This window comes from Trichosurus vulpecula, chromosome 1 (assembly GCF_011100635.1).
Source record: "Trichosurus vulpecula isolate mTriVul1 chromosome 1, mTriVul1.pri, whole genome shotgun sequence".
NCBI classification, from domain to species: Eukaryota; Metazoa; Chordata; class Mammalia; order Diprotodontia; family Phalangeridae; genus Trichosurus; species Trichosurus vulpecula.
Genome location: NC_050573.1, coordinates 5,582,335 through 5,602,691, shown reverse-complemented (window position 1 = coordinate 5,602,691; position 20,357 = coordinate 5,582,335). Strand labels below are relative to the sequence as shown.

Below are 20,357 nucleotides of genomic sequence, written 5' to 3'. Positions count from 1 at the left end.
AGCTCCTGGCGGCAACGGACACCGGGAAGACTGGGGGGGTATGCACTCGGTGAAGAATTCAAGGCAATTAGGGGGACGACTGCACAATCAAGGACTGAGGGAAATTCCTGCTGTAGGGCAATATCCTGTCTCACCTGCAGGAGCGGGTCAGTCAATAAGCATTTATTAAGCACCTACTATGTACCAGGCATTGTGCTAAGTGCTAGGGATAAAAAGAAAGGCAAAAGACAGTCCCTGCTGTCAAAGAGCTCTAACAGGGGAAAGATGAAAACAACTACAGATGAACATACGCGTACATATATATGTGACCGTACACACACACACACACACACACCTATATGAAATAAATTAGAGATAACTGCCTGAGAAAACTGGACAGCAGTATAAAAGAAATCAGATTAGTCCAACACTGCAGTGATTATACCGAGGTAAGATCCAAATGGCTAGGTGACTGAGATATAAAAGGCCGCATCATAAATTAGAGGAGCCACATCAGCATTTTGTTTCCACTCACATATGCACGTATTGTCTGTTATGTCAAGTTTCTGGAGGACACTGGCTGCTTGGTTTTTGTCTTTGAATCCCCCAAACTGTGCTTAGAACATGGTAGGTCTATAATTGTTTGTTGATTGAGTGGAACTAATCAGTTCACTTTTTAGCATCGTTTTTATTTACATGGTGTAGTCGACACGTATATTGTTTTCTGAGATCTGCTGACTTCAATCTATGTAACTTCTAATATCTTTTTCTATCCTCTGAATTCCTCATATCTGCTGTTTCTTGTAGTGTAATAATCTTTAATTAAATGAATAGCTCCTAATTCGTTAAGCAATTCTTCAGGGGATAGCCACTTATTTTGCTAAACTCTTCTGCTAACACAAAAATGTTCTGTTATGAATATTTTGGCATATATGTGGGACTTTTCTTTATATCTTTCATGTTGTATGCTGCTTGAACATTATTGGGACTGCTAGGTCAGACATATAAACAAGTCATTGACTTTTTTTTTTGCATAATTCCATGTTATTTTCCTAGATGGTTGAACCAATTCACAACTCTACTAACAATGCACTAATATCTTTGAAATTATACAGCTTTTTTTTTCTCTTTTCCCTCTACATTTTAATACAGGTGGAACATTGAATGATTCCTTCACTTCAGCTCCTTCACAGCCAAACCAGGAGGCAGGGACTGTTTTAAGTTTCTCTGCCTTCTCTTTGTCTGTGATGACCAATGTGTACAGGTACCTGCTGCACCGAACTTTAAACTTCGCATTGTCCTTGTTTTTCTTGATCTTGACAGATTTGGCATCTTTTCTCCTAGCTGTGAGCAGGTAGCCTTTTATTTCCTCGATTTTTCGGGGCATGGCTGCGGCGCCGGCGGGACGAGGGGCGGCTTGTGGCCCGAGAAGTCGCGCCGGAATTTGGCACCGGATTCCCCCCGCGACTCCCCTACAGCCTTTTGAACACTGATTACTTAGAGCTTCATGCTTTGGAACACAGATCTTTTTTAAAAATTATTTATAATTTATTAATATTGTTTGAATCTAGCTTTATGTGGCTAAAAATTGTCTAACCCGAAAAAGCTTACTGTTGTGACATTTAAAAAGCTCGAGAAACATAATTTCTGGGTAATTAGTCATTTTATTAATAATGTTTGCATTTTAATAAAAGAGGTCAGTGGCATTCTCAAATACCAAAGACTCTCATGGCAGTGGGCTCAAGGCCTATATGGACTTGGAAAAAATAGGTATTCCAGAGGGCAGCAATCAACTCTGGTTAACACGTAATGAGAGAGAATGAAAATTATAACAAGGTGGGTTGGGGGCGCTGGACCTATTCTAATGAATTTTGATTATTTAATTTACTTCTAAATTATCCCCAGCCTTGGCGAACCTAATCGAAGAACTTATCCCCACCTAAGCCTGAGTAGAAAACTGTGGAGAGCCAACTATATCCTGTTTAGGTCTATGCAAGGCAAAGCCATCTAAGGGTAAGAGGACATGGCAAGGAACCGCCCTTGCAGCTGCTCCCTGCATGGGAAAGAACAGAAATGTTTCAATATGGTTAGCATTGAGGGAACAAGGAGATAAAAAATTTTACTATGTTGATCCATTACAGCATTGCAGTTTTCTGAGAAGTCAGAATGACTCAGCAATTAACCTGTATAAAAGGCTGTCAACGTCTCCATTAAAGTCAGCCTATAGTCAGTTTATATGACTCGCCTAGCCCCGTGTGTGTGTGTGTGTGTGTGTGTGCGTGTGTGCGTGTGCCCGCGTGTGTGTGTGTGTGTGTGTGTGTGCGCGCGTGCGCGTGTGTGTGTGTGTGTGTGTGTGTGTGTGTGTGTGTTCATTACTTCATCCTACACTGCACGCCACTGCTGGCAGAAAACAATGAGAGTGTATTCGTTGTAAGGCTGGGTGGGGTCTGACCAAGATTGAAGACAGCTAATTCAATCTTATTATCAGTAATGTCCTTAAAGAGACTGAACTTTGAAATGAGGATTACAGAAAAAGGGAAAGCTCTGGATCTCCCCAAATCATTGGCTATTTACAATCATTTCTCTCATTCCCCCATTTAATTCTATTGAGAGACGCAGTCTTCTCAATGAAGCACTAACTGATATGACAAACACTTAATGGTTTCTAACTATGAAGCCTGTGGGGGAAAGACTAATACATATCTTTTAAGAACTAATTTTCCTACACATTCCTTCCCCATCTAATACAAGGGAACCTAAGATTTAAGAGCATCACTACCATCCCTTTTAATCTTATTTTAATTCAATGCTCTAGTTCAAGGATCAACAGACCATGGCCAGAGCCTGGATTCAGCCACTGTCTGGTTTTATACAGCCTTCAAGCTAAGAACACTTTTTTTACATTTTTCAAAATAAAGTCTTACTGTATTTTAAAATGTAAGACTCATTCTTAATTTGTGGGCCATACAAAAACAGGCAGAGGGCTGGGTTTTGGCTTTCGTTTACCCATCCTGCTCTAGTCTGTCAAGGTTCTTTCAGATCTTGAATATAACCCCATGTGTTTTCTACACTATACAGAGGCAGCCAGGTGGGGCACTGGAGTCAGAAAGGCCTACGTTCAAATCTGACATCAAATACTTCCTAGATGTGTGGCTTTGCGTAAGACACTTAACTGTTTCCACAACTGTAAAAGGGGGAAAATAAGAGCATCCACCTCCCAAGGTCGTTGTGAGGAACAAATGAGATAATATTTGTAAAGCACTTAGTATAGTGCCTGGCACGTAGTAGGTGCTGAATAAATGCTTATACCCTTTTTCCATTTCCAGCTCTGTGCCACTTGCAAATATGATAAGCATGCTATCTATGCCTTTATATACTGACAAAAACAGTATCAGAGCGAAGGTCTAAGGATCCCTAAGATAGTCACGTTGAGGTCACATAGCAAGTCTTGGACATATTGAGCTACAGAGGCTGACTGACTGGAGAGATGCCCATCTGGGAGATACTGATGCACACCTCAAGAGAGAGATTAGGAATGGATACGGAGATTTGGAAATCATAAGCACAGGTAATAGCCTAGCATGCAGAGGAGTTGGTGCCACATGGTAGTACAGGGAGAAGTTTAGAGTGCTCCATCCCCAGCTTTGGAATAGACCCTACTTACTAAGCAGGAGATGATCACCCAACAAAGGAGAGTAAAAAGCAATGGGTAAAATTCAGAAAGCAATCTGGAATGATGCTAAGAAAATGCCTAGAATATCCTATACCTTTTGGCCTAGAGATCTCTTTTATTTATTTTTTATTTTTTTTTAAATTTATTTAACATATTTAGTTTTCAGCATTGATTTTCACAAGAGTTTGAATTACAAATTTTCTCCCCATTTCTACCCACCCACCCACTCCAAGATGGCGTATATTCTGGTTGCCCTGTTCCCCAGTCAGCGCTCCCCTCTGTCACCCCACTCCCCTCCCATCCCCTTTTCCCTTCCTTTCTTGTAGGGCTAGATAAATTTCTACGCCCCATTGTCTGTGTATCTTATTTTCTAGTTGCATGCAAAAACATTTTTGTTTGTTTTTGAACATCTGTTTTTAAAACTTTGAGTTCCAAATTCTCTCCCCTCTTCCCTTCCCACCCACTCTCCCTAAGAAGTCAAGCAATTCAACATAGGCCACATGTGTATCATTATGTATAACCCTTCCACAATACTCATGTTGTGAAAGACTAACTATATTTTGCTCCTTCCCAACCCATCTCCCTGTTACGGGCAGAGTTAGAGCCAAGCCCTGTCCTCCTCGGACCTCCAGGCCCAAGGGCCTGCTGAGATAAACTCAGGGCTTTGGGATGTGGGTGGAGCCAGGAGGAGGGGTCTCACCTTTGTTGCCTCCCTAGAGATTCCAGGTCGGACCTGCCTGACCACGTGGAACTTCCGGCTCTCTGGCAGAGCATGTGGAACTTCCGGCTGCCTGACCACGTGGAGTTTCCGGTCTTTGCCTGGACTGCCTGCCCGCAGGGAGCTTTGGGTAGTGCAGGAAGAGAAGGGGAGGAGAGTAGGTGGAGTCAGGGCGGTCCTGGGACCCAGGTGTATTAGCTTTACCTGTCTTTCACCCACGTAACCAAAGAGTGTACCTACGTCACTAAAGGTATAAATGTGCTGCTTGCTGAAATAATAAACGGAGTCATTCACCATCTTGTTCGGCTCCATTTCGCCCCGTACATTGTCCGCGAGATCAGGCCCTTTGCTTAGGCAGAGGCCTGGGGCTTGGGGGGAACTCCGAGCGTAGTCACGAGGCTTCGGAAGCCCGTGACATCTCCCTTTATTGAATTTTCTCCCTTCACCCTGTTCCCTTTCAAAAGTGTTTGTTTTTGACTACCTCCACCCCCATCAGTCCTCCCCTCCATCATCCCCCCCCCATTTTTTTTTTATCTTCTTCCCTCTTCTTTCCTGTGGGGTAAGATTCCGAATTGGGTATGTATGGTATTCCCTCCTTAGGCCAAATCTGATGAGAGCAATGTTCACTCATTCCCCCCTCATCCGCCCTCTCCCCTCCTCCCACAGAACTGCTTGCTCTTGCCACCTTAATGCGAGATAATCCACCCCATTCTATCTCTCCCTATCTCCCTCTCTCAGTATGTTCCTCTCTCATCCCTTAATTTGATTTTATTTCTTTTAGATATCTTCCCTTCATCTTCAACTCACCCTGTGTCCTCTCTCTCTCTCTCTCTATATATATATATATACACACATATACATACATATATATACATATATATACATAGATATATACATACATACATATTCACCCATATATATACATAAACATATATGTATGCATATTCCCTTCAGCTACCCTAATACTGAGGTCTCATGAATCATACTCGTCATCTTTCCATGTAGGAATGTCAACAAAACAGTTCACCTTTAGTAAGTTCCTTGCAATTTCTTTTTCTTGTTCTTTTTCTTGATTACCTTTTCATGCTTCTCTTGATTCTTGTGTTTGAAAGTCAAATTTTCTATTCAGTTCTGGTCTTTTCACTGAGAAAGCTTGAAAGTCCTCTATTTTATTGAAAATCCATATTTTGCCTTGGAGCATGATACTCAGTTTTGCTGGGTAGGTGATTCTAGGTTTTAATCCTAGCTCCATTGACCTCTGGAATATCGTATTCCAAGCCCTTCAATCTCTTAATGTAGAGGCTGCCAGATCTTGAGTTATTCTGATTGGGTTTCCACAATACTCAAATTGTTTCTTTCTGGCTGCTTGCAGTATTTTCTCCTTGATCTGGGAGCTCTGGAATTTGGCAACAATATTCCTGGGAGATTTCTTTTTGGGATCTATTTGAGGAGGTGATCGATGGATTCTTTCACTTTCTATTTTGCCCTGTGGCTCTAGAATATCAGGGCAATTCTCCTTGATAATTTCTTGAAAGATGATATCTAGGCTCTTTTTTTGATCATGGCTTTCAGGTAGTCCAATAATTTTTAAATTATCTCTCCTGGATCTATTTTCCAGGTCAGTGGTTTTTCCAATGAGATATGTCACATTGTCTTCCATTTTTTCATTCCTTTGGTTCTGTTTGATAATATCTTGATTTCTCACAAAGTCACTAGCTTCCCCTTGCTCCAATCTAATTTTTAAAGTAGTATTTTCTTCACTGGTCTTTTGGACCTCCTTTTCCATTTGGCTAATTCTGCCTTTCAAGGCATTCTTCTCCTCATTGGCTTTTTGGAGCTCTTTTGCCATTTGAGTTAGTCTGTTTTTTAAGGTGTTGTTTTCTTCAGTGTATTTTTCAGTATTTTTTTGGGTCTCCTTTAGCAAGTCATTGACTTGTTTTTCATGGTTTTCTCGCATCCTTCTCATTTCTCTTCCCAATTTTTCCTCTACTTCTCTAACTTGCTTTTCCAAATTCTTTTTGAGCTCTTCCATGGCCTGGGAACAGTTCATGTTTTTCTTGGAGGCTTTTGGTGTAGGCTCTTGCACTTTATTGACTTCTTTAGGCTGTATGTTTTGGTCTTCTTTGTCAGCAAAGAAAGAATGCAAAGTCTGAGACTGAATCTCGGTGCGTTTTCGCTGCCTGGCCATATTCCCAGCCAACTAACTTGACCTTTGAGTTTTTCAGTGGGGTATGACTGCTTGTAGACTAGAGAGTTCTATGTTCCACGTTTGGGGGGGGAGGTGCCAGCTCTGCCACACCAGCACTGCCCCTTCCCCAAGAACCCCCAACCTGAACTGGGCTTAGATCTTCAGCAGGCTGTGCACTCCTGCTCTGATCCGCCACTTAATTCCTCCCACCAGGTGGGCCTGGAGCCGGAAGCAGCAACAGCTGTAGCTGCCCCACCTCCACTGCCCCCGAGGCTGGAAGCCGAACCTCGAACTCCTTCCACTCCTGCAGCTTTTCCCACTAACCTTCTCAGCAGTCTTTGGTGTTTGTGGGTCGAGAAGTCTGGTAACTGCCGCAGCTCACTGATTCAGGGCGCTACAGCATGCTCTGCCCGGTTGCTGGTCTTGTTGGTCCACACCGCTCAGGCTAGGCTCTGCTCCACTCCGTTCCCAGCTCCCAGCTCCCAGCTCCGTGTGGGATAGACCTCACCCAGAGACCATCCAGGCTGTCCTGGGCTGGAGCCCTGCTTCCCTCTGCTGTTTTGTGGGTTCTGCCGTTCTAGAATTGGTTCAGAGTCATTTTTTATAGGTTTTTGGAGGGACTCAGTACGGAGCTCACGCTAGTCCCTGCTTACCAGCCGCCATCTTGGCCACAGGTCAGTTGGCCTAGAGATCTCACTACTAGGAGTGTACTCCAAGAAGGCTGAAGACTGAAAGAGAAATCTCCTATTCACCAAAACAAAGAAAGACAAGAGTGATTCTCGCTTGGGGAGATGAGGCCTGCCTGTGAGAAGCCTGGGGGTCATGCTCTCCTCTGCGGGGCCCCCTTCTCTTGAAGAGCAGAATTCTTAAAGGGTAGAACTGGGGAGGCAAAAGGAACCCTTAAAAAAGGCAGTTGCCAGAGCTATGATGAGAAATGCCTGGGCCCCTCTGCCAGCTGGGGATTTGGCAAAGGAGAATCTGAAGCTGTCCCCAGCACTGCAGCCAATATGTAAGTGCCTGCAATATCCTCTGCCAATACTAAATATATTCCTTCCTGACCCTTCCCCAAAGCCACACTTATTACAAAATTTTAAAAGAGGAAAAAACTTTAGAGGCACTTTAGAGGCAACTAGGGGACATAGATAAATCATTAGAACTAGAGTCACAAAGACCTAAGTTCAAATCTGGCTTCAAACACTTACTGTGTGGCCTTGAACAAATGGTCTTTGTCTCATTTTCATCTTTACAATGGTGATAATGATAGTACCCACCACCCAGGCCTGTTGTGAGTATAAACTGAGATATTTGTAAAGTGTGTGGCAAACCTTAAGGGTGCTATATGTGTTGGTTATTATTATCATCAGAAAGTCTGAAATACTACAGCATCTTACACCCATTATTTCACTCAAGCAAAGCAAGGAGGAAAGTGTCTCCTTATAACTCTCTTCTTTGAGACCACATTTGGTTGTTGTTCAGTCATGACTGACTTTGTGATCCTGTGGACCAACTGTCCATGGGGTTTTCTCAACAAAAGCAACTAGGTGGCCCAGTGGATAGAGCACTGGGCCTGGGGTCAGAAAGACCAGAGCTCAAATTTGGCCTCAGATACTTACTAGCTAGGTGATCCTAGGCAAGTCACTTAATCTCTGCTGCAACTAGAGAAGGAAATGGCAAACTACTTCAGTATCTTTGCCAAGAAAACCCCAAATGGGGTCATGAAGTCAGATATGATCAATGAACCTGGTATACAGGTGCTTAATAAAAGCTCATTCATTGATTCATTGCAATTGATTAGAACCTGGTTGCTTTTTAATGTTTTCATTTATACTATGGGTCTGCTGATTGCATATACATATGTTCATACGTCTTCCTGCGTTTCTCAGAATTTCTCACATCCATTGTTTCTTGTAGCACATTATTTCACTACATTTTTATGCCAGTGTAGCAACAATTTTACTTGTGGCTGTGTAAAACCAACAACCACCAGCACACAGAAGGCCACTAACACAGGTTTTTTTGATCTGCTTTACTAAGGAAAGTAACTTTAAGGGATTAACAATCCCACTTTAATCCAACATACAAATATCATTCACTTAGTTCAGGAGGAAAAGCCAGCAACCTGAACTTCAGAACTTCAAATACAAACAAATTACAAACATCAACAGACAGACCGTGTCTGATTCAAATCACACTTCGTAGGAAAGCACCAACATCTGGGTTTACAAGTCCAGGGGTTCTTAACAGTGGCTACCCAGTGTCTCTTCAAGTCACATACCACTCTTCCAGTGAGTGCAAGCCCCAAGGGAAAACTCCAACCTCTGGGTTTATATATTCTGTTCAGGGTCAAAGGGCATCACAACATGAGACTCACCCATGTGACCTAAAAGCATCACAAACATGCAACTTAAACCCATGTGGCCTAGGTTTCCCTTGAGGCGAGGAGGTCATCAAAGACTCCTGATTTAACCAAAGAAACAAAGGCCAGACTCTTCAAGGGCACTTGATTAAATAAGTGCTAAAAGAGAAAACAGTAAAAGAAAGTCCCACCTTAATTACTGATACAGCCAGCATCTGTTTAGTCATTCCCAATTGGTCACCTGCTGTTTGTCAATATCACCACCCCGTTTTTTAAGAAGTGCTGCTATGAATATTTTGGACTTCTATGTGTTTCACATCCTGATATGACTCTACTAGAGATGTGATCTCTGGGTTTGAGGTATAAACAGCTTAGTGACTTTTTGGTCCAAAACAGCTGGACAAGGTACACCAATAGTGTATTTGTGTATGTCTTCCTACAGCCCTTCCAACACTTACTGTTATTTAAAAAAAATCATCTTTGGCATTTGAATTCCCAGATCTTTCTTAAGCAGTTAGTTAGATGGAAGAATTATCTCCTTCAACTCGTACTTGTGAAATTGACTCTTAGAATCCATCTACTACTCAATCTAGTTGTTTGAGCTTATACTTAACCAGTGATCTGAATTATAACAAGTGGTAGCAGAAATGAAGTGAACCACATAGACTCCATCTTGTGACTCAATTCTATTTCTAGCTCAGTTCCTTTTTTTGTGTGGAGGCAATTGGGGTTAAGTGACTTGTCCAGCATCATACGGCTGGTGTCTTAGGCTGGATTTGAACTCAGGTCCTCCTGACTCCAGAGCCAGTGCTCTATCCACAGTGCCACCTAGCTGCCCCATCCCTTTCTATTCAATTATGGATCAAGTCCAATTTCTGTCTTGTGAGAAAATTTTATTCAATTACGGGAAATGTCTGAAAAAGCTTTATTGCATTGTTTGAACCTAGCCCTGCAAGGACAGGAAGCTGGACCACCTCTACTGGCTTCTTAAAGCCCCTTAACTAAAGACCAGAAAACCATGCAGATCCTAAGGTTGATGCGAGTTTTCTCACAATTATACATCTCAAGCAACCTGTATGTCTTATATGAAAACTAGCCCCATGATGATGAATTAGTTTCCATATTCCTTTTTTTTTTTTACAGATAACTTGGGGAGGGGTAGGCTTCACTTTTTTTTGTCTAATTTTATAGAATTGCATCTGTTCACTCTCCCCCTCCCAACTTGGAAAGCCCCTAATCTTTTTTTAATCAATTAAAAAACAGATTACTTAATTTTGTATGCTGGTTATTTTTTAATTGGTCTTATTTGTTTTAAATACATAAATATTTGTCTTCTCCTATATTCAGGGTCCAGTGCCAAAGGTGAGGAAGGCTACTGGTGCCAATTTGTTGGACAATTGGCAATACTGCTTAATAAACCAATGTTTAGCAGCTTGAATCTGTTTCCTAAAGCATTTCATCTTATACCCACTATGCCACCCAGCTTTGTGTTTACAAATCTTATAAGCATGTCACGTATGACTTTATACAAGGCATTAAGAACACTGTTAACTTGAGTAGTTAACACTTTCCAAGCTGCTATTGAACCAATAATGACTACTCTTTGGGTGCAGTCATTCAAACAGTTCTAATCTCACCTGGCTGTACTGTAGTCCAGCCTTCATATTTTTTCCACAAAAGTGTAGCATTCAATGAGTTGCATGCTGTGATCAAAGGACTTTCTTTTATTGATGTTCTTTTCTTCTCTTTAACATCACTGTCATAGTCCACTGACTTCCCTCCCCCCTTATAACAAATAAAATTTGGACAAACAAAAATCTACACACACTGGTCATATCTGAAAGTGTGCACCTCTACACTACATTTTGGTTGAAAAGGCAAGTGGCAGATTTCATCATCATTCACTGAAGAACTAGCTATATTCACATGATTTCCCTCCAGTATTCAATATATTTGGTTAGGTATTTCTCCTGGAGAAGTAGGAACTGGTTGATGTTCAGTAAGTTTTACTCTCTGACAGAAGGGCTTTCCACATTCATTGCACTCAAAAGCTTTCTTCAGTTCTGCCCTTATACAGAAAGCCTTCCTGCATTCATTGCACTCATAAGGTTTCTCTCCAGTGTGAATTTTCTGATGTTGGGTAAGTGCTGTGCTCCAGGTAAAATCTTTCCCATATTCATTACATTCATAGGGTTTCTCTCCACTATGGATTCTTCGGTGTTTAGTAAGTGTTGTGTTCCAGGCAAAGGTCTTCCCACATTCAATACATTCATAAGGTTTCTCTCCAGTATGAACTTTATGATGCTGAATAAGGTGTGAGTTATGGTGAAAGGCCTTCCCACATTAATTGCATTTATAAGGTCTCTCTCCAGTATGAATTTTATGATGTTGAGTAAGAGCTGCTCTCTGATAGAAGGCCTTCCCACATTCAAAACATTCATAAAGTTTCTCTCCAGTATGAACTTTCTGATGTCGAATAAGTGTTGTGCTCTGGAGGAAAACTTTCCCACAGTCTTTGCATTTATAAGGCTTTGCTCCAACATGAATTCTGTGATGCTGAGTAAGGCCTGTCTTATCACAAAAGGCCTTCCCACATTCATTGCATTCGTAAGATTTCTCTCCAGGATGGGTTCTCTGGTGCCTAATTAGGTCAGTACTCCAGAGGAAAGCCTTTCCACATTCAATACATACATAAGGTTTTTCTCCAGTATGAATTCTCTGATGTTTAGCAAGCCGTGTTCTACACTGGAAGGTTTTCCTACATTCATTACATTCATAGGGTTTCTCTCTAGTATGAATCTTCTGATGTTTCCTAAGATATGAGTTCTGGCAAAATGCCTTCCCACATTCACTGCATTCATAAGGTTTTACTCCAGTATGAATTCTCTGGTGCCTAGTAAAGTTACTGCTCCAGAGGAAGGACTTCCCACATTCATTACATACATAAGGTTTCTCTCCAGTATGAACTCTCTTATGTTCAGTAAGCTGTGTTCTCCAATGGAAGGCCTTCCCACATTCACTGCATTCATAAGGTTTTTTCCCAGTATGAATTTTCTGATGTTTCCTAAGATATGAATTTTGTTTGAAAGCCTTTCCACATTCAGTGCATTCATAAAGCTGTTTTCCTTTGTGAATTCTCTGATGTAAAGTAAGTTCAGTATTCTGGAGAAAAGAATTTCCACATTCATTACATTCATAAAGTTTCTTTCCAGCATGTAATCCATGTTTGTCCATATGATCAAAATTAGAGCCAAAGGATTTCTGACATTTGTAATCATTAGAAAATTCCTTCTTTAAACAGATTTTATTATATTGCTTGTTGTCTGAATACATTTTGAAGCTCACTCTCTGTGTATTACATTTATGAAGAAGACTCTTTTCTACAAATGATCTTTTTTGTGGAAAAACAACAGGCTCTAGATTAGGTCTTCTGCTATAGTTATTATATTGATGGCCTCTTACTTCACTTGGGGGTTTCCCTTTGGTGATTTTTACCTGTCTAAAATATTGTTCTTCCTTGCTTTGCTCCTCCTTCAACCTGTCATAACATTCAGAGGCTCCTCCCATCTTCGAGATACAAAAAACATCCTCTGAGAGTCTCTTCTGGGATGATTCCTCCATAGAAATACATGGCTGTGGAGCTGATTCTTTAGATTTAATCCTAGTGTCCCAATCTGAAAGAAACAAAAGATGAAAATTATCCCAGAACTCTAAATGAACCTATTTTCTTTCATGTGGCATAGTTTCTCAGCATTCTTGCTGTTAACTCACTTATAGCCACAACATGCACATTGTTTTCACTCTAATCCACTCTATATCAGCTCTTATTTATGTTTTTCCATGTTTCTTGTATTCTTTGCATTTATCATCTCTTATGGTAAAATTCCATTTATCTATCATATTTTGTTCCAAAAATGCTCACTTGATGGATACATGGACTATCTGTGCTCCCCTTCATATGAATAATTCATAGGTTCACAGATTTAGAGCTGGAAGGGACTTTAGAGGCCATTAAGTCCAACACTCTGATTTTGATGGTGAAGATACTGAAGCTAGAGAGGGTAAATTAGACTCACCTACACTAGTCATTTAGCATCTCAATTGAGATCTGAAGCCAAGTCTTTATGACTCCAAGTCCAGTACCCTATCCACTATGTCATGTTGTTTCCACATTCTACTAGGAATATTTTTGTGCAAGATATTCAGGTGAATATCATACTTGGATTACATTCCTATAGTGTGACTATTAAATGAAATAATATTAGAGTTGTAAAACTCCTATACTATGTAATTCCACACAGCTTTCCCAAAAGATTAAAGCAATTATTAGCTCTACCAACAATTGTAATGACAATTCTGCTTGCCAACAGCATTGAATTATGGCTACTTTAAGTATCAATACTAATTTAATGAGCATATCATGATAGTTCTATGTTGTTTTAATCTGTATTTCTGCAACTATTAAAGAATTTGAAGAATTTTCATGGTTGTTTATAAGTTTTATTTTTCTATTTCCTTCAAGAACTGCCTGTTTATGTATTTTAACCACTTATCTGTTGGTAAATATAGCTTATTTTAATAAATTTGTGTCAAGTCCTCATAGATTATGTACATGGAGTCTTAAAAATCTATTCAGAAGGGATTTATTGTTTTTACTTAGTATTCTATTGAGAAGAGCACTATTATTTTACTTTGAAAAGTAAAGAGTATAAGGAGAAGAACACTGCAAAGAAAAACTTACACATGGATCAATGCAAAGACCAAACATTGCTCTAGAGGACAAGTTACAGAACATGCCACATAGCTCATAACTGAAGGTGATGGAATCAGACACAGAATAAGATGTTTTCAATCATGGCAAATGTGTGGATTTGTTTGATTCAATTCTGTTTCTTTGTTAAGAGAGAGGGTTGGTGGACTTTTTTTTTTTAATGGAAGGAGTCAAGGTTAGTATTGATACAAAAAAATAAAAAAGAGTCACTGGAACATTTTTTTAAAGGCACAGAAGAGGACCAAAGGTAATTCAAGGGGAGACAAATACAAGGGAGAGAGCTCTAAAACTAGCAAGTTGAATTTATTATCTACATAAATTTTTAAAACTAAGCCTTAGGCAATAGATACGTTTTCATATAAAATGCTATTTTTCCTTTCTTCTGTGGATGTGGAAATGTTCGTGTTTGTTAAGTTCTGAATAACAAAGAATTATATATACATATATATTTTCATATAGATTTAAAAAGTACATCAGTTAATAAGCATTTGTTAAGCATCTGCAATGTGCTAGGCTCTAAGAATATAAACGCAATGAATGAAAAAATTCTTATTTGCAAGATTAAATTGTAGTGAGGGAGTCTAGCCCACATACAAATATATATAGAAAAAATATGAGAATAAATACAATTAAATACAAAGTAGTAATCTACAATGGAAATGAGGGTTCTAGAAGTTCAGGGGATTGGGAAAGGCTTTATGTAGATAGCAGTCTTGGAGCTATACTGAAAGAAGGGATTCTATGAGGTGGAGGGAAGGAGGGAGTGCATTCCAGGGATGGGTATGGCCAGTGTAAAAGCACAAACTTGCAAGATGGCATGTCCTGTGTGAGGAACAGAAAGAAAGTCACTTTGGTTGGGTGGCAGAGTTTGGTAAAGACACAAAGGCACAGTAATATTGGAAAGATAGCCTTGGACAAAGTTGTTAGGAACTTTCAAAAGTTAAATGGAGTTTATATTTTAGCCTAGAGCAGAAGTTCCTTTTTTAAAAATTTTTCTTTTGGGGGCAGCTAGGTGGCACAGTGAGTAGAGCACCGGCCCTGGAGTCAGTAGGACCTGAGTTCAAATCCGGCCTCAGACATTTGACATACTTACTAGCTGTATGACCTTGGGCAAATCACTTAACCCCAATTGCCCTGCCTTCCCCCCTCCAAAAAATTTTTTTTTCTTTTTTTGGTGATATAGACCCCTTTAGCACGCTAGTGAAGTTTATGGACTTTTCAGAATGTTCTTAAAGGCATAAAATAAAATACACATAATAAATAAAACACATACAATACACAGAAAAACAATTATATTGAAACGCATTTATTTAAAACGTGTAAAATAAACAAGATCATGGACACCAGGTTAAGAATCCATACAAAAATATTTCTAGCAGCTCTTTTTGTGGTGGCAAAGAATTGGAAATCAAGAGGATGCCCATCAATTGGGGAATGGCCAAACAAATTGTGGTATATGAATGTAACGGAATACTACTGCGCTATAAGAAATGAGGAGCAGACAGACTTCACTATAACCTGGAAAGACATATATGAACTGATGCTAAGTGAGGGGAGCAGAAGTAGGAGAACATTATACACAATTACAGACATATGATATCTGTAAGGATTAACTTTGATAGACTTGGCTATTCTCATTAATGCAAGGTTCAAAGACAGCTCCAAAAGACTCATGATGGAAAAAGCTATGCACATCCAGAGAAAGAATTATCGAGTCTGAATGCAGATCGAGGCAAACTATTTGCTTTCTTTTTTTTTTCTCCTTTTTTGGTTTTGTTTCCTCTTTCTCATGATTCATTTCATTGATTATAATTCTTCTTCACAACTGGCCTATTATGTAAATGTAGAATCTATATCGGATTACATATCATCTTGGCGGGGAGACGGGAGGAGAGGGAGGGAGAAAAAATTTGGAACTCAAAACCTTGTGGAACTGAGTGTTGTAAACTAAAAATAAAAAAATAAATTAAAAGAAAAAAGAATCCTTGTCCAAAAGGAAATAGGGAGCCATTGGACATTATTGAGTAGGGCAATGGCATGGTCAGATCTGTGCTTAAGGAAAATCCATTTGGCATCTTTGTGAAGGATGGACTACAATGGGGAGACTTGCATAAGGGAGGTCAATTAGGGAACCATTTCAGCAGTCTAGATGAGAGGTAGTAAGGACCTGAAATAAGTTGGTGGCCATGTGAGTAGAAAGAAGGGCTCAGAGATGAGATAGTACAAAGATAGAAATGGCAAGATTTCGTCAATTGACCAGATATATGGGCTAAGAAAGCACTCTGCCCTCCCCTCCTCTCTCTCAGCTGAGAACCCTGCCTCATATTTTACAGAAAAAACTAAAGCCTTTTACCATGAACTCTTTCTTCTCCCCTCATCTTCATCTTCCATCACTCAGACACCTTCTGCCACCCTCTCCTCCTTCTCTCACATGAAGTGGCTTTACTCCTTACTAAAGTTAATCCCTGTTTAAGTGACCCCAACTCCACCTCATCTCCATCAGCAGATTGCCCTCCTCTCTGTCATCCCCACTCTCATTCCAATCTCTTTCTACTGCTCATTTCATATTGCCTACAAATATGCCCATGTTTCCTCTACCCCAAAAAACAACCCTCACTTGATTCTTTCATTCCTGCTATCATCCTATGTCTCTTCTATTCTTGTAGCTAGACTTAAAAAAAAAAAAACAGGCCACGTATAATTGGTGCTTCCACTTTCTCTCCTCTCACTTTCTTCTTAAACCCTTACAACCTGGCTTCTTACAGCATTCCTCCAAACCTGCTCCCTTCAAAGTTACCAATAATCTCTTAAGATGCCAAATCCAATGGCCTTCTCTCAATCTTCAATCTCCTTGACCTCTATAGCCTTTGACACATCTCTTCCAGGTTTTTGAGACATCACTCTTTCTTGGTTTTCCTCCTACCTGATCACTGCTTTGTCTCGGATTTAATTGCCATCTTTATGCTGATGATTCTCAAATCTACTTTTCCTGTCCCAATCTCTCTGCTGACCTCCCACCACAGCTCCAACTGCCTTTCATATGCTTCAAACTAGATGTTCAATAGACATATTAAACTCCCCATGTCCAAAACAAACTCATTATCTTTCCCCCATAAAGATCTTCCCCACCTCCTACTTTCCTTATTACCATTAAGGGTAACACCATTCTCCCATTCTCTCAAGCTCACATTCTACGAGTCATCCTAAACTCCTGCCTCGGTCTCACCCCCCATATTCAACATGGTGCCAAGGCCTGTCAACTTCACCTCTGCCGTATGTTCCAAATATGCCCCCTTTCCTCCAAGGAGAGGTGCACTGGTACAGGCCCTTACACCTTGACTATTGCAATAGCCTTTGGTGGCTCTACCTGCCTCAAGTTTCTGTTCACTCCAGTCCATCCTCCATTCAGCCACTAAAGTGATTTTCCTAAAACACGAGTCTGATCATGTCACCTCTCTACTGAATAAACTCCAGTGGCCCACTTTCATCTCCAGGAGCAAATACAAAATGCTCACTTTGCAATTCAAAGCCCATCATAATCTGGCCTCCTCCTAACTTTCCAGTCTTCTTACACCTTATTCCATACCATGTGTTCTTATTGTTTGTCCTTCAATTTCAAAAAGGACCTTTGACATTACAGGGGGATGTCTCGACTCATCTGTGAAGTGGATTTAAATAAGGCAGAATTGTCAAAGTCGTCAGCCTCACTCTCTCTTCCAGAGTCACTCAAGTCCAGTGGCAAGATAAAAGTCAACATGACTGGTGATGGCCTGGCATCTTTGATGTCTGACCAAGCTCTAGGCACTCAGTAGCACCTGCTTTAGTCACCTTCATGACTGTTGGAACAAACTGTTCTCATCCACCCATTCCACCAAGGGGAAGTCTTTACATGCTTGAGACCGACACCCATCTAACTCACCAATGGGTATGAGGCCCATGGGTTGCCTTTAACCTTGTTTAGCCCATCTGTCAAGACAGTTTTACAGGGGTGTGGCTGCTGTACATGCTACACATTCTTGGAGCTACAAGTGAGAGATGAATGCTAAATAAACACCAAATATGGATAAGCAGCCTTGAAATGGGCTCAGCAAGCCCTCACCTCAGGGGTGCTAGGCCATACACAACTTCATGCCATGTGATTTTCAGTCCAGTGACCTGGCCTCTCAGCTGTTCCACAAAGAAGCTCCATCTCTCAGCTCTGGGCATTCTCTCTAGCTGCTCCCCATGCTTGGAATACTCTCCCTCCTCGTCTCTAGCTACTGCTTTCCCTGGCTTCCTCTGGGTCCCAACTAAAACCCCACCTCCTACAGGAAACCTTCTCCAACCCCTCTTAATTCCAGTACCTTGCCTCTATTAATTATTTACTACTTATCTTCTATATAGTTTGCTTTGTATATATATGTTGTTCTTTCCCCCTAACCCCAGTAGACTGTAAACTCCTTGATGGGCAAGGACTTTCTTTTGCTTCTTTTTGTTTCCCCAGATCTTAACACAGAGTGGCATATTGTAGGTGCTTAATTAATGCTTACTGAATTTGCTGAATGCTATAATTATGAACTTGGGAGACTGGAAGAATGTTGGTATTTTTTGACAGAAATAGGGAAGTCTAGAAGAGGAGTAGGAGAAAGCTGATGAAATCTGTTTGAACATGCTGAGTTTGAGACGTCTCTGGGATATGCAGCTTGAATTTTCAAAAGGTAATTGATGATGTGGGACTGAAGCTCGGGGCAGAGACTAGGGCTAGATAATATGTAGAACTGTGAGTCATCCATCCATCAACAAGAATCAGTATAGGGATGATAATTAAACAGATGGGAATTGATGAGGTCAACAAGAGAAAATGTAGAGAAAGCAGTAATGAGCCTAAGATAGAGCCTTGGGGGGGGCACCCGCAATTAGGGGGTCAGCAAAGGAGACTGAGAGGGAGTAGATAGACAGGTAGGAGAACCAGAAGTGAGTCAAAAAAATTGAGAGGAAAGAGTATTTAGGAAGAAAGGCAGAAAAGAAGTCAAGAAAACTGAGGACTGAAAAACATCTGGCAATTAATAGATCACCGAGAACTCTGGAGAGAGCGACATTGGTGGAGTGATAAGGCTGGAAGCCAGTCTACTGACTTTGAGAACCAAGTGAGTAGAGAAAATGGAAGCAGCAAGGAGAGGCGGCTTTTTCTAGGAGTTTGGCTGAAAAAGAGAGAAGAGATATACAGGAAGATGGCATAGTATGGTCTAGGGGAAATTTTTTTTAAAGAATTAAACCATCTTTCATCACGAGACTTGGGAGAGCTAGCTTAGCCCACAGCAAACAGCACCTGCAGCAACATACATTAAGACATGGTTAGCTTGAAAATGCATCTCCCTTAAATTGAGGGTTTATACATATACATACACATGCCCCTCCCCAAAACAAAACTCAAAACAATGCTTGTACAAATACAATTGAGCTAAACATTTTTCACTGTAACAGAAAAATGTAAAACTGATGTTTCAGTCCATAAAAAATGAAGTCTCATATTGAATAATCTGCACTGCCCAAAGAAGGTCCAACTGTGAAACAAGCTTAGGACAAAGGATTTTTTTCCATTAAAGAAAAAAAATCTGACACCACTCCCCACCCAACTCCCCTCTCCCCATTCTCAAACTTCCAAACCCTCTCTCAGACCCAAGTATACAATTTGAAGCTTCCTTTCACGACTCTGCCCCAGAATGCTAAGGCACCAGAAAGTGTTTCCCTCAAGATTAGTTTGTTTTCCTAGGTCTGCCTGAGAACTAAGCCACAAAGAAACTTTGTGATGGATTTAAATGGAAAGGAGGCCTCAGGGGGAAAAAAGGATGCTTTTATCTTTCCCCAAACTGTGGCTGATCTTTTGAGATTCTCACAACCAAATATTTCAAATGAGGAAGCTTCAGTTTAAAGGAACAAAATACAAAAATATTTTTTCAACACTTCTCCCACCCCCAAACGCTTTTTGAAAGATCACAGCAATGGTGACATTAGTCTGTATGCACTTAACTTTTCACATGTTTGGGGAAGTCTTTAAAAAGTGGCTTCTTAAATTCCTGACCTTTTCAGAACCAAAAGTCTTCTCTGGAGTCATGGACAGCTCTCTCACACATTTCCTTTAGCATCTAGATATAATTGTTTCTTCTGTATGCTACCTAGGGGCTTCAAAGGAGAGCTTTGGGGGCACAAAATAATTTCTTTTCTTTTCTGGTACAGTGAACTAAAATATGCATCTAAATAAAATGACAACTCCTATTTTGATGGCCTAAATTGATCTGATAAATAACTAGCAAAAGGCATAACATGCACAAAGCACCCAGATAAAAACATTTTTCCATTAATTATAAAACAGGAGGTAAGAACAATAAGAACTATTCAGAAGTGTAAGAAGCAATGTGTCCCATCTCTAGCGAAAAGAAGTAAAGGGATGAGCATTTATATAGCAACTGCCATGTGAGAGGCACTGTGCTAAGGCTTTACAAATATCTCATCTGATCCTCACAACTCTAGTAGGTTCAGATGTATTAATATTCCCATTTTGTAGGTGAAGAAATGGAGGCAAACAGGTTAACTAACCTGTCCAGGGTTCCTAAGCTAGTATCTGAGGTCAGATTTGAACTTGGGTCCTCCTAACTCTAGGCTCAGTGCTCTATGCCCTGGTCTACCTAGCTG

At 40.5% G+C, this 20,357-nt stretch overlaps 1 protein-coding gene and 1 pseudogene across 1 annotated transcript in view; both read right to left on the bottom strand.

The window, feature by feature from the left end:
- Nucleotides 1-1,121: 1,121 nt before the first annotated feature.
- Nucleotides 1,122-1,366, bottom strand: LOC118838824 (annotated as a pseudogene).
- Nucleotides 1,367-9,825: 8,459 nt separating this feature from the next.
- The window catches only part of LOC118845288 (zinc finger protein 420-like), a 34,479-nt gene continuing 23,947 nt past the window's right edge, over nucleotides 9,826-20,357 (bottom strand). Inside the window, exon 5 of the mRNA XM_036753211.1 lies at nucleotides 9,826-12,588. Within this exon, the coding sequence (XP_036609106.1) occupies nucleotides 11,258-12,588 (1,331 nt within the window). The 3' untranslated portion in view covers nucleotides 9,826-11,257. The remainder of the gene's footprint in view (nucleotides 12,589-20,357) is intronic.